General features: G+C 43.6%; 1 protein-coding gene and 1 long non-coding RNA gene across 3 annotated transcripts in view; one reads left to right on the forward strand and one right to left on the reverse strand.

The window, feature by feature from the left end:
- The first annotated feature begins 4,637 nt into the window (after nt 1-4,637).
- Nucleotides 4,638-7,448, forward strand: LOC139551709 (uncharacterized). The gene is made up of 3 exons (XR_011670304.1): nt 4,638-4,927; nt 5,614-5,748; nt 6,263-7,448. It is a non-coding gene; the product is annotated as an uncharacterized lncRNA (long non-coding RNA).
- Nucleotides 7,449-9,812: 2,364 nt separating this feature from the next.
- Nucleotides 9,813-15,153, reverse strand: part of LOC139568696 (proline-rich protein 36-like) — a 55,504-nt gene continuing 50,163 nt past the window's right edge. For both annotated transcript variants that reach the window (XM_071390716.1, XM_071390717.1), the window contains exon 6: nt 9,813-13,948. In XM_071390716.1, coding sequence (XP_071246817.1) covers nt 13,008-13,948 — 941 coding nt within the window. In that variant the 3' untranslated portion in view covers nt 9,813-13,007. The remainder of the gene's footprint in view (nt 13,949-15,153) is intronic.

Here is a 15,153-nt window from a genome sequence, read left to right on the forward strand (position 1 = left end):
CAGAAAAACAGGAACTTGGCCCATAGAAATAGAATCCCTAGAAAGGATAAAGGCCCTCAGCAATTGGAATGGGGATCCTGTGACTGTTCTAGGGATTCTATTTCTATGACTTGCTGCTCTCGAGTAAATCAAACCGTTTTTGAAGCACAAAGCTAAGCAGGCATTGAGTGAGTGACAGGTTCAGGGTGATCATTATAGGATACTGGTCTAGTCAAGTGCAGTTTTTCATCAGTAATTCAGACCAATAAATCATAAACCAAGTCAGTAGTGCAACATCTTCAGTGTTAACTGAACCACCTAGGACCCCCCATCAAAACATATTGTGTGTGTGTGAGGCTAGTGGTTAGAGCGTTGGACTAGTAACCGAAAGGTTGCAAGATCGAATCCCTGAGCTGACAAGGTAAAAATCTGTCTTTCTGCCCCTGAACAAGGCAGTTAACCCCCTGTTCCTAGGCCGTCATTGTAAATAAGAATTAGTTCTTAACTGACTTGCCTAGGTAAATAAATGTTAAAATACAGTAGTTTTAGCTTCAATGGCTAACAAGTTGTCACTATTCTACCCAAATAGCTGGCCCAGAAGCTTCAGTCAACCAGTCTAATCAAGGTAGTAGCCCTCTGGGACTGCTGGTGTGTAACCTAACATAGTTTTGGCATGAGAGAGAGGTGTAAAATTCCAGTGTGAGTCAGTCTGTGATTGATATGACCGTGGTGTCAGTGTCCTTTGCCACCCATTCAAAAGGTATCATGTTTGAAAATACAGTGGTATAAGTTCAGTGTATCAAACAGTAGTGTTGTATTTGCAGTGGTGTTGAATGGCAAGTAAAGTAAAAGTAGCGTTGTGTACAGCAGTGATGTGACTGACAGACCTTGAATAATATTGTGGAGCAGTGTGTGCGACCATTAGTGGTGAGTCTTCACTGTGCGCACACACACACACGTCTCTACATCCCTCAGTGGTGTGTCTCCAGCTCCACCACTGTCCACTCACCCTGGGGGGACTGGCCGGGGGCCTCCGGGGAGAAGCTGCTGACCGACGTGACCGTGGCTGAGGGAGGGGTGAGGGGGGGCAGCAGGTTGGGCCACAGGCTGGCCTCCAGGGGGCTCAAGGTGCCTCCGGGCAGCAGGAGCAGGGAGGAGCAGCCGTCGCCCGTCAGCAGCAAGGTCTGGTTGATCAGCTGCTGGACAATGTCAACTTTCTTCCCCCAGTCCAAGTCCAGGGGAGGGGGGCATTCTGGGGAGACGTCCCGGGACTCTTCCTGCTCGGCGGAGTCTGGAGAGGGACTGAGAGTGGAGGTGGAGTTGCTATCAGCTCCGTCCTCATCCAATACCTCTCGACGGTCACTGTTACCGTCAACCTCTTTCTCCAGCGGGGCTTCTTCGCGTTGTTCGAGCTGGACATTAACCTCCATTTCCTTCCCCTCTTCATCACTCTCCAGGGCTTCATAAATGGTATGGAGACCAGAGGAAGGCGAAAGCAGCACTGTTGCCTGCCCTTTTTGGGGCTGTTGTTGCGGTGACGTCTGCTGTGCCTGCTCCTCCAGCTCCTGCTGCCACTGCATGATCTGCTGCCTCTGCTTCAGCTCCTCCCTCCTCAGCTTCTCCTCCTCCTGCTGCTGCTCCGCCTCCTTTTTCTTCTTCATCTCCTGCTCTCTCTTCCTCCTCGCCTCTTCGTCCTTTTCTTCTTTGGGTTTTCCCTGCTGTTCTCTGCGTTGCTGCAGTTCTAGTAGTTGTTGCTGGTGCCGTTCCAGTCTACGGAGCTGGGGGCTGGCCTGCAGGCGAGGGCTCCGGGGGGGCAGGTCAGCACAGGTCAGCCTGGGTGGGGTCAAGAGGTCACAGTGGGGGTTGGGGTGGTGGTCGCGGCGGTAGTGTGGCTGGGGGAGCACGTTGAGCCCTGCGAGGAAAAAGTGGAGATCACACCCGGTGGGAAGCGTGCGTTATTTTATGGGTTGGTTATGTAGGCTTCTTCTAACCCATCACTTTCTACTACATATAATAATACGATTAAATTATATCTGTACGTTAAAAACCAAAGTATCAGAATTCCAGTCATTCCAATAAATGTTATATCCCTTGATCTTCAAGAATAGGACTTGGAAATATCGAAGGATAGATTAGACAAATTGTTTTACCTGAGCATGACCCCAAATCGAAGGACTTATTAGCCAGCCCTTCTCTGTTGTTTATGATTTTGTTGTCATGGGGGACTGATTGTTGCCCATTGAATCGAGTTGAAAAACAAATGCTACGCTCATGGAATGGCATGCTTTGCAAATAGAGATCTGTATATAATGACGAGATGCTCATGTTTCCGCCCTAACAATGGGTGTCGCTGTCCCAAAGGCGGGAAGGCAAGCGAGAGAGAAATCGCTTCGCCTATTCCTCTATGCTGCAAAAAGACAGGCTGGAATGACTGACTGAAACACGGGACAAATCATCCTTTTTTGGAAATGACTGGTGTTTGAATTTGTTGATAAAATTCTGGACATGATTGTTTGGCTGCACGACGTGGATACAAAGGGCCAAAATGCAGGGCTGTCCCACACAATCCAGGACATGCGCATAGCCACGGGCAGTAGGGGGGCTGAGGGTGCTGAAGGACCCCCGCCTCATATGGGGTTCTTGGAAGAACCTTTGAGAGACATTTTCAGTGCCAAGAACCCTAAGGTTCTTCGAATAACTTTGAGGATCTTAGAAGAACCCTTGTTGAACCCCTCATTTTTAGAGTGTTGCATGATCTAAATTGTTATTGTTTTTTGATGATAACATCTATCTTTTCATATTTGTGCAAATCTTTCTAAAAACAGAAAATGGACACAATTCAATGGATATGGATCAACAAAGGTATGTCAATTGGTATTGGAATTTTATGCAGATCCCATTTACCATCTTCCTTCCTTACCTCGTCGACAAATATACCATAGCCCTCTACATTATGGACAAGGTATATGAATGGAAGCCATTAACAAAACCCTTTTTTTCATTCACATTCACCACTAAAACAGGTATGAATACTGTCGTGTGCATGTTTTGTTCATCATCTGTATAATTACTCTTTTTCACCCTCCCTACACCTTTGATGAATATAACAGGAAACCTGTTTGAGCACCATGCACTGTAAAATCATTCTGGCTATGGATACGGAGGACATCAACACATTAACATCAACAGGCCAGAGGATATACCCATTGGACTTGGGGTTCTGCTGGGAGTTTACCTCATATTTCGATTTTTTTTATTCTGCTTTGCCACTGAAATCACAATAAACACTGAGAACATAAAAATTGTGTTATTGTTGTCATTGTTAAGCGTATTATTATTAATAAGAATAAGAATAACGGGAAGGGGGCGAGTAGTTCAAAAATGTACCCCAAACGATTCTTCAAAAGGTTATTAGAGGTCCATTTAAAAAGGATTCTTCAAAGAACTTATAGGGGTTCCCCCACCGTTTCAATTTGAAGAACCCCTTCAAAGGATACTGCCGAAACCTTTTCCTTTTAGAATGTAGCGGACCGATATAGCCATATCTAGCGGGGGCAAAACAAATGAGCCTGCACCTTCCCAATACCTAATTCTATTATGGGATGGGATGGGTAGTAGCTATATTGGTAGATTATATGTGTTGATGGAGACATTACCTTAAGCATTCAGGTGTAGCCTTATAGTTTGTGGGTGTATAAGAATCTATCCTAAACCACAATGTGAAGTAATGGCAATTGTTAAGAGTAAAAAGATAGATTATTTAGCCTCTACTGTTAATGCAAACCAAACACCTAAATGTGGTATAGCTGATTTTACAATATGACACGATAATGCAATAATGAAAAACCTCATCATTATGGCCTAAAATGTCACAATTTTGTTACATGGCTGGTTATAATGGTAAGTGTCTGGATGCCATGGTATTCATTGCTATGATATAGGCCTAAGTAACACAACTAGTCATGGTTGCGACTCAAGTATAGTGTGTCTTAAAGTACGAGTAAACTTGTACTGTCTCATAATCCAGCCTCAAGACTAGAGAGAAAGAGAGAGGAAGCTAGATTTGGTTGGAGGGCCCCCCCACCAAGCGGGCACAAATGTTTAGTGGCCTCCCCTCTTGACAGCAGAGAGAAAAATCTCACTTTTAAAGTTAATTTCCTGCAAGTCTACACAATTTGGGCATAGAGAAAAAGGTGCAGTTTGAAAGCAAATGTTCTGCAGTTCTACACATTTTGCCATGGGTTGGAGAGAAAATGTTGTTATTTTAAAAAATCATGCAATTCTATTTAGCCACGGGTACAGAGACATTTTTGCAGGGCACCCCTATCATGTGACGGGCCATAGCCAATGCAACCCTGGCCATCTTAACCGAATCCCCTCATGGTAAACTGTGGGAGGCAACCCCTCAGTCTAAACCAGTGTTATTCAAACTTTTTCAGCAGCGACCCCATTTTTCCACAAGAATTTCTGGGGTACCCTTTTTTCCCCCAAATAAGTTCTTCGCGAGCTCACCCCACTCTAACATTTTTTTGTATTATCTTTCTCAAAAAAACTATAATCTGTATGACTATACTCTACCCCCCAAAAGGGGGCGTGTCACCAATTTAGAATTCCACAGATTTGGGCATTTCAGTTGACTGAAAATGGGCTTGCCCTCACTGATACAAATAGAAGACAAACTTGATTTTCTGGTTTGTTAATTTACCACCATTCTTTCCTCATTTACGAAGCTAGTGTGCTAGCTGAATATCCAACTCTCAGTTGACTAAACTACAACTAAACACGTCTAAACTGCAGTTGCTGCATGTGTTCTTAAATGAGCGTTTAACGGCGGCTGCTGTTGAGGTTTTCGGGGCAGTTGAGAAAACAGTAGTGTAGTATCAAGAGGAGAATGATCGGCTACGGAGACACCTGCGGATTACACCGGATATAAAACTAAGTAGAATAGGTTTGTACCTAAATATAGAGATGGAAAGACGTCTAAACGTTGTATTTGTGCCATTATGGTGTCTGTGACAGCCTCAATGGTGCTGCTCACGCTATCTACATTTTCATGTAGTCAATTGGGCTTTTCTTTTGTGTTTGAAAAAAATCTGAAGCTAATATTTATGATTAACCGCCACCTGCAGTGTTGGAGTCCTGAACCAAATGATATGTCATTCATTTGTGGCCACTAGATTGCTTTGATATAGCTTAAAGCCATTAACAAACCATAGCACCCAATTTGAAGAAGACAATGCTCTGATCATTGGCAGATCCCTCCCAACCCATAGGAATCCCAACTACTTTAAAATGGTGGAAGCCAGAAATACTGAAGGAATTTAGATGATGCTTTGCCACGTTTTCACATAAAAAAAAAAAAAGGTAAACGCTCTGGTCTGTGTAAGTGGGCTATCCCCCTCTCGCATTAGCATGCTTTCTCATGTGAGCTGTCCTAGACTGCTTCAGGTCACTTTGAGAAATTGCACAGACCTCAAACAGTGACGTTTCTTCTAATCTACTAACTGAAAGGTTTGGGCTCATAATGCGCAGAACACATTTGGTTTGTCATAAAATTAGGCCAAAATGTACTACCATGACTGTGTGTGGGGGGAAATCTGTAATATACGGACAAATCCTTTGGCTCTCCCGTAGGCACCAATGCAGTAATGGCTGGCTCTGGTCTACTTAGCCCCCACCCCCCCTCCTTCAAGACTGTTTGAAAACGATTCCAGGTGAAGCTGGTTGAGAGAATGCCAAGAGTGTGCAAAGCTGTCATCAAGGCAAAGGGTAGCTACTTTGAAGAATCTAAAATATATTTAGATTTGTTTAACACTTTTGGTTACTACATGATTCCATATGTGTTATTTCATAGTTTTGATGTCTTCACTATTATTCTACAATGTAGAAAATAGTACAAATTAGTAGGTGTGTCCAAACCTTTGACTGGTACTGTATATACAGTTATATACAGTTCTACTCAATTAAGAAACAGTTTAGGCTAACAGTGATCATAATCTAAATAATTTTAAGAAGTTGTTTTACATTTTTTACCGTGAATGAATAAAAACCTTGCCTGTCACAAAAAACAGGAAGTGATTTGAATGTATAATTCATGATGGAAATTTTTTGAAAACAAATAGCTTTTTATGTTTAGTTTATTGATAAGTATTTGAAAATAGTTTTTAGATTCTAGTTCAACATTATTTTATTACAATTTCAGCTTACTTCTTCAATTCACTGCCTTCAGTTTTTATTGACACTGATGTTTAAAGACTGCACCTTCCCTCCAAACTCCCTGCAGCTCTCTCTCACTGTCTCTGAAAAAGAGGTTCCTGCTGAGCAGCAGCACTGTGAGCAGAAGTGGAGCCCCTGTCTGGGGCAGGAGGACCCAGAGCCCACACAGATTAAAGAGGAAGAGGAGGAAGTCAAGACCAGTCAGGAGGAAGAGCAGCTTCAAGGACTCTATATTCACTACTCCCTGTGTGAAAAGCGAATGTGATCAGGAGGTACTGTGACCTGTCTGAAGAATCTAGACACTTCCTGTGACCCTCCAGATAAACAAAACAATGCCTCCAGCCACAGCTCAGCTGTAAGCAGCGACCCAGTAGGACCCACCAACCCATCAATCGGGGAACACCGTTCCAAACCCAGCACCACGTCTCGAAAAAAAGGGTGGCTGCCCTGACTGTGGTGAAACGTTTGCTCTGAAAGCTGACCTGCAGGGGCATGTGACTCTCGCCAAGAAGAGATCCAGCGTCTGCAAAAAAAGCAACAACTCCACCTGTAAATAGAAGGCCCATGTCCAAATCCGTCACATGGAGAAACTCTGCACCTGCCCCTTTTGTGGCAAGACCTTCAAACTCAAAGGAAATATTTTCAGGCACATGATGATTCACACAGGAGAGAAACTATTTAGCTGTGGTGACTGTGGGAAAAGCTTTAATCGGAGGGGGCAGCTGAAGGTGCACATACGGACTCACACAGGAGAGAAACAACATGGCTGCTTAGTCTGTGGTAAAAGATTAGCTCATAAGGCTTATCTAGTGAAACATGTGGATAAGGTCCACAAAGGAAGAAAGATAGAAAACAGGATGAAAACTGAAAGAAAGTGAAATAGGATAAATATATTCTATCAACAGATGGGAATAAAAAAGCAGGATGAGGACAACAGTCTTAGTAAACCACCTCTGGACCATTCATGCTGTGCTCTTAAGATAAATGGATGTGTGATGAATTTACTTTTACAGAATATTCTTTGTAAATAAAGTTTCATTTTATTTGAAGGGTGAGGTAATGATCAAACAGTAGTATGCGGTATTATGTGAATCTCACCGGTCTGCTGTTGAAAGTCTGTTGATGTTTTCACATTATTACCAACAGGAATATCTGGTCGTTTGTTTTTTGAATGTCTCTCAGGGTGATGAGAGAATGGTCTGGCTGATGTTATTGATACATTAAAAATGTTTACACTTTCCAGAAAATATCTCCTTCCATCTGTCTTTTTGTCATAAATTTTGACCTAATGCTGCTCATTCAGGATATTGTTTGAGTCTTTATGGAAGTAATGATTTAAAGTCGATTCCTGATGAGTGAAAACTCTGTTTTAAGTGCACAACAGTGTTTGTCCAGTCCCATTTCAGTGACATTCTTTGTAATTGCTTCCGATAAGCGCATTCTCTTTTTAAATGCATGTTTTCACATCAGTCCCAAGCCGTTGCAGTTGTCAAGAGTCGCCTGTGTTAAAATGTAGTGTCTTTCAATTCAGTTCATGCAAAAAAGGATCATCCTATTACTAATTAAAACTGTTTCCCCCCTCTATTTCTGGAGCTTGAAGTAAAACTCCATCCACATGGAGGTGCTGTGTATCACTGAAGCGTTACTAGCATGCTAGCAGATACCCATAGACTTGCAGTCATTGCGCTAACGCTAGTTAGCATTGGTTCGCGAAACTCTCTCTAACTACCTCTAACAGAGACATAAAATGGTATCCACTAGTTCATCTGACAATGGGGAAGTAGATGAAGGCCACAATCCCAAAGTATACATTTGAAGGTCGTTTCTGATTGATCCCACTTAAGCAGCGTTTACCATGAATGGAGTCTCTGCTAACGCAGGAACATTGCCTTTAAAGTTCAATCACGCTGTAACGCTGAATTCCCGTCATACGGATTTAATAGAGCTCTAGGTCTTTATGTGGGTTTTATTTGTCCTTGTTTTTTTTACCACCTACCCCTTTCAGATATATGACAAAGCAGGCAAAAAGAGGCAGGCATGGTAAATTAGTGGGATTTTGGTCTGTATATAAAAGGGACACACCAAATGGACCATATAGATCAGTCTGTAGTTGCCTACCAAATACATTGTATTAACAGTATTTAAAAATGTAATATACAAGATTACATCAGTATCATAAATGAGCAACATTAAGACAAAACATATAACAAATATTAGTGGACAAATGCAAGGACACATTTCATTGGAGAATATATATTTTTATGTATCAATAACATAAGTCAGACTATTCTGGAAACATTCCAAAACAAACTAGCAGGAATTCCAGTTTATAATGATGTGAAAACATCAGACCTGTGAGTTTAACTACTCTGTACTGTTAGATCAAATCAAACTTGATGTGTATCACTGAAGCGTTACTAGCATGCTAGCAGATACCCATAGAACGTTTTACAAAAGTAAATTCATGACATCTATTTATCTGAAACCCAGAGAATGAATGATCCAGAGTTGCTTTGCTTTTCCAAAGTGTTGTCCTGAACTCTTGTCCTAATTTGTTTCCTCTTTGCGTTTTCATTCTGTTTGTTTTTCTTTTTGGACGTTCACTCCTGTGTGAGTCAGTATGTGCAAGTTCAGGTTCCCTTTCCGATTGAAGCTTTTCCCACAGTCACCACAGCCAAAGGGTTTCTCTCCTGTGTGAATCCTCATATGTCTGGACAGATGTCCTTTGTGTTTGAAGGTCTTTCCACAAAAGGGGCAGGTGCAGGGTTTCTACACGTGACAGAGTCTGACATGGGCCTTCAATTTACAGGTGGTGTTGTAGCGTTTTTTGACAGAGGTGGCATTCACTGGGTCTCTTCTTGGCGAGAGTCACATGCCATTTCAGCATCCCACCCTGCATCCCACTGCTGGCTTGCTTCTGAAGGTAAGCGGGGTTGGTCCTGATGGGAGATCAGATGCTGCTCGAAGTGGTGTTGGAGGGCCAGTAGGAGGCACATTTTCCTCTGGTCTAAAAAAAGATCCCAATGTCCCAGGGTAGTGATTGGTGACATTGCCCTGTCTGGCAAGCAAGACTAAGAAAGACCAAAAACATTCTGGGCTCCCGAGTGGCGCAGCGGTCTAAGGCACTGCATTTCAGTGCTAGAGGCGTCACTACAGTCCCTGGTTCGAATCCAGACTATCACATCCAGCTATGATTGGGAGTCCCATAGGGCGTCGCACAATTTGCCCAGCGTAGTCTGGTTTTGGCCGGGGTATGCAGTCATTGTACATTAGAATGTGTCATTGTACATTAGAACCTTTTAACTAGGCAAGTCAGTTAACATATTTTTAAAAAGCATTATCCCCCTCTTGCCATTTATTGACTGTAAATCTAAGCAATGTAACAGACCGTAAGTAGAATTCAATCTGTTCCGATTAAGTGGACATATGCAGCACTGACCATGAAATGCAGTCTCCACAGATCTTCTGCGGATTGAATCTAGCCCCAAGGTGGTATTTGGAAATGAGAGCTGACTTCTCTCTACTTGCTATGGCCAACACTTACCCTGGGAGGGCCGCAGGCCACCATTTTAAATAGGTAATGAGTTGGAAGTGTTAATAATGAAAGAACAACAATGGCAAAAGAAAATCATTTTATTTTCTCTAAATAAAATGCATTGAAACATTGACAAACACATTAGTCCTTCACAAAGTCACAGAACCTCAAGGAATTATTACATATTTAAACAAGCTGCCGTAATTTGAACTCCAATGTCAAAATGCCAACCTAATTTCAACAAAAATAGACATTAGACGGGGTTTTCCCTTCATTTTAAAATAAAATTACAGAACTTTACAAAAAGAGGGGAAGTCTCCACATCTTTCAGTACTAGTGATTCCCAGACATGTCAATTGGGTGTGATAGTTCTGTAACTTGCATGATATTGTAACTTACTACAGTGTAATTTCTACACCAGCTAGACGTGAATGTTTGTAGATGGTTTGATCAGTTACATAAAATATAAAAATGTACCAAAGCGTGTTCATGGAAGCACGGGCACTGAACACGGTCTAGTCACTTCATATCCCCTGATAACTATCGAAAAGATCTTTAAGAAATGCAGGCAAAACATCATACAAACAAAAGAAAAAAAGGTCTACAAGTGTAGTGCCGACAGAAGTTCAAAGGTCACATCTTGGAATTTAAATAAACCATTACATCTACAACAATTAACCTTCATTCTCTAAAACAGGATCTGCTTTAATCTATAAATAATGTCACCTCTTCATCTACCGTACTTTAAAATATTCTCTACAAAATAAAAATCCAGTGGGTTCACGTCATTGCAATAAATGGTCCGAGTCTCCCCTTTCGGTAATACTATACACTAACAATATACAAAACACTACAGTGAGGAAACATTTAAAAACACACGAGATAAAGTCCAGCTTTGACCGATGCCTTGTGCGAGTCGCTTTGGGATTTTGGAGTAGAAGTGGCAGAGCCCTCAAATCGGAATGTACCAAAATGCCTTAGAAAATGGCAGCCACTTGGCTACACATGGAAAACGGCTTGAAAAAGACACTGGAGAATCTAGCTACCATTTCTATAAAAAAAAGGGCCCTTGCTTGCTGTGCCTGTGGTGGAAAAGGGTTTGATTTCCAGATACCTATAGTATCTACTAGCTCTGGCCTCACAGCAGAGTGGTTGTATCAACAGTCGAGTCCATCCCTATGGTATATGAAGGAGTGTCTCAGCGTTCACAGCTCTTCCAACCCCTGTTGGGACAACCACCCGTTTCTGTCCATCCAGGATCGTTGCCCCACACAGTGGACTGTCCTTAGGGCTCAAAGTTCAACCACAATTACAAAATCCATGTTTCTGCTAAATAGATGACACTCCTGTTGGAAAATCAACTTCAGTGAGGCTTAATGCAAGTTCCCATTTGAACACAAGTACCCTAATAGTAAAGACAGTGTTTGACTCATGTCAGATCAGGTTTCAAACTGAAGGTACATGGAGCAATAAATCAATTTTCAAACGCTCTATAAATCCATAGTATAGGCTTAATGGACATACTCATTTACTATATTCACAATCCACTGAGGTAATGCAAATTGTTTTCTTCACATGCAGTACCTTTCCACCCAGACACACACATATACACATCCACAAGGTTAACTCTGTACCACCATCCTTCAAATATAGTTCATGACTAACCCCAATATTAACCTGCAAAAACCCATGACTGGTCCCAAATCAGTTTGTGTCATCTTGGCAATCTGTTGGTGCTGACCATCTGCCCAACGCCTATGGTCTTCATCACACCAAACAACCATAGGAGTTGGGCAGATGGTCAGCACAAACAGATCTGGTACCAGGCTAGTACCCAGCAGCCTCACAGAAGAACCGGTTATATCCCCAGAGTAATCTACTCAATAGTCTGTGTTTTCTTACACTCTGACCCTCTTCAATTACCTATTCATTTCTCCATTACCTCATATCAATGTCATGACCACTCCCACCCCCATTATGACATCATCCGTAACCACAGAAACAAGACCAAACATGAGGAAAACCACCCAGGATATGGGGCCAAGTCTTCAGAACAAAAACGTGAGTGCTTCCGAAAAAAATACTAAAAATAAACCGATATTTCCGGCGGCCTTCATCGGAGTCAGCAGTAGCATGCAACAGAAACAAACCATTTCATTAGCACCCAGGTGTATTTCACTAAGCTGGATCACAAAATAGATCCTGCTTAGTGAAATACCACCCTGAAATGGTGGCATTCATCATAGAGATGATAAATAACCGTATTCTAACAGATACGGCCAACCAGTGTTTTACCTCAGCTGGTTCGAAGGCCTCTGGTTTGATGTCAGAAAAACAGGAACTTGGCCCATAGAAATAGAATCCCTAGAAAGGATAAAGGCCCTCAGCAATTGGAATGGGGATCCTGTGACTGTTCTAGGGATTCTATTTCTATGACTTGCTGCTCTCGAGTAAATCAAACCGTTTTTGAAGCACAAAGCTAAGCAGGCATTGAGTGAGTGACAGGTTCAGGGTGATCATTATAGGATACTGGTCTAGTCAAGTGCAGTTTTTCATCAGTAATTCAGACCAATAAATCATAAACCAAGTCAGTAGTGCAACATCTTCAGTGTTAACTGAACCACCTAGGACCCCCCATCAAAACATATTGTGTGTGTGTGAGGCTAGTGGTTAGAGCGTTGGACTAGTAACCGAAAGGTTGCAAGATCGAATCCCTGAGCTGACAAGGTAAAAATCTGTCTTTCTGCCCCTGAACAAGGCAGTTAACCCCCTGTTCCTAGGCCGTCATTGTAAATAAGAATTAGTTCTTAACTGACTTGCCTAGGTAAATAAATGTTAAAATACAGTAGTTTTAGCTTCAATGGCTAACAAGTTGTCACTATTCTACCCAAATAGCTGGCCCAGAAGCTTCAGTCAACCAGTCTAATCAAGGTAGTAGCCCTCTGGGACTGCTGGTGTGTAACCTAACATAGTTTTGGCATGAGAGAGAGGTGTAAAATTCCAGTGTGAGTCAGTCTGTGATTGATATGACCGTGGTGTCAGTGTCCTTTGCCACCCATTCAAAAGGTATCATGTTTGAAAATACAGTGGTATAAGTTCAGTGTATCAAACAGTAGTGTTGTATTTGCAGTGGTGTTGAATGGCAAGTAAAGTAAAAGTAGCGTTGTGTACAGCAGTGATGTGACTGACAGACCTTGAATAATATTGTGGAGCAGTGTGTGCGACCATTAGTGGTGAGTCTTCACTGTGCGCACACACACACACGTCTCTACATCCCTCAGTGGTGTGTCTCCAGCTCCACCACTGTCCACTCACCCTGGGGGGACTGGCCGGGGGCCTCCGGGGAGAAGCTGCTGACCGACGTGACCGTGGCTGAGGGAGGGGTGAGGGGGGGCAGCAGGTTGGGCCACAGGCTGGCCTCCAGGGGGCTCAAGGTGCCTCCGGGCAGCAGGAGCAGGGAGGAGCAGCCGTCGCCCGTCAGCAGCAAGGTCTGGTTGATCAGCTGCTGGACAATGTCAACTTTCTTCCCCCAGTCCAAGTCCAGGGGAGGGGGGCATTCTGGGGAGACGTCCCGGGACTCTTCCTGCTCGGCGGAGTCTGGAGAGGGACTGAGAGTGGAGGTGGAGTTGCTATCAGCTCCGTCCTCATCCAATACCTCTCGACGGTCACTGTTACCGTCAACCTCTTTCTCCAGCGGGGCTTCTTCGCGTTGTTCGAGCTGGACATTAACCTCCATTTCCTTCCCCTCTTCATCACTCTCCAGGGCTTCATAAATGGTATGGAGACCAGAGGAAGGCGAAAGCAGCACTGTTGCCTGCCCTTTTTGGGGCTGTTGTTGCGGTGACGTCTGCTGTGCCTGCTCCTCCAGCTCCTGCTGCCACTGCATGATCTGCTGCCTCTGCTTCAGCTCCTCCCTCCTCAGCTTCTCCTCCTCCTGCTGCTGCTCCGCCTCCTTTTTCTTCTTCATCTCCTGCTCTCTCTTCCTCCTCGCCTCTTCGTCCTTTTCTTCTTTGGGTTTTCCCTGCTGTTCTCTGCGTTGCTGCAGTTCTAGTAGTTGTTGCTGGTGCCGTTCCAGTCTACGGAGCTGGGGGCTGGCCTGCAGGCGAGGGCTCCGGGGGGGCAGGTCAGCACAGGTCAGCCTGGGTGGGGTCAAGAGGTCACAGTGGGGGTTGGGGTGGTGGTCGCGGCGGTAGTGTGGCTGGGGGAGCACGTTGAGCCCTGCGAGGAAAAAGTGGAGATCACACCCGGTGGGAAGCGTGCGTTAGAAAGACAGAAAGACAGACAAGTGAGAGGGAGCAGTGCAGTGTGGGTATTGTAGTCTACCAAGGAGACGTTAGTGGGAGGAGTTTAAGACCGAGTGATGTAGTGTTCTGGTGTTCTACACACGCAGTAAATATGTAGCGTCGAGATATTGTAATTTGCCTGTTTGTGGCTTGACAAGTGATGTATTATGTATCATCACAGGCAACTTACAACTATTATAGTGTATGGGTAACTGCCAAAATAAAGGAAATGCCAATGTCTTAATAGGGTGTTGGGCCACCACGAGCCAGAACAGCTTCAATGCACCTTGGCATAGATTCTACAAGTGTCTGGAACGCTATTGGAGGAATGCAACGCCATTCTTCCACGAGAAATTACATTTTCGGTGATGGCAGTGGAAAATCTCAGGCGCTGCTCCAAAAATCGCCCATGTGTGTTCAACAGGGTTGAGATCTGGTGACAGACTGCCATGGCATATGGTTGACATTTTCATGCTCATCAAACCATTCAGTGACCACTCGTGCCCTGTGGGGGGCAGTGTCTTATGGGGGCATAGCCACGGTAGCCAAAATAATGGCCAACCCAGCATATTTAAACATGGCCTAAGCATGATGGGATGTTAATTGTTTAATTAACTCAGGAACCACACCTGTGTGTAAGCACCTGCTTTAATATACTTTGCAACCCTCATTTACTCAAGCATTTCCATTATTTTGGCACTTTTTCATACAATTCTGGCATAGGGGCTGTTTGAACGCTAAATTGACAATTGTAGCTGGGCCTAATGGTTTAGGGATAGCCAAAGTATGTCAATATATGACTACTGAACCCAGGAACTACCTCCTCACTCACATGGTATCATGGGCAAAGTGTGCAACATTGACAGCCTGAAAAGCAACGCGTGTAAAAAGAGGTGGGGGCAGGGGTGAAGTGAAGCAATGGGAGAACAGGAGAAATGATGACAGCAGGGAGAGGCGAGAGGGGCGGGGTATTGGCTGGGGAAGTTAAAGCAGAGAGCAAATATAGCAAACCATTTTCATTAACCTTTTCAAAATGTGACTTCCCAAAACAAAATACGCCGATAATATTTTTTGTGTGCAATAAAGCAGCCCAACTTCCTGTATATGCAGTAACTACCAACTATAGTCTTGTGAAAAAAA

Source organism: Salvelinus alpinus, chromosome 2 (genome assembly GCF_045679555.1).
Source record: "Salvelinus alpinus chromosome 2, SLU_Salpinus.1, whole genome shotgun sequence".
NCBI classification, from domain to species: domain Eukaryota; kingdom Metazoa; phylum Chordata; class Actinopteri; order Salmoniformes; family Salmonidae; genus Salvelinus; species Salvelinus alpinus.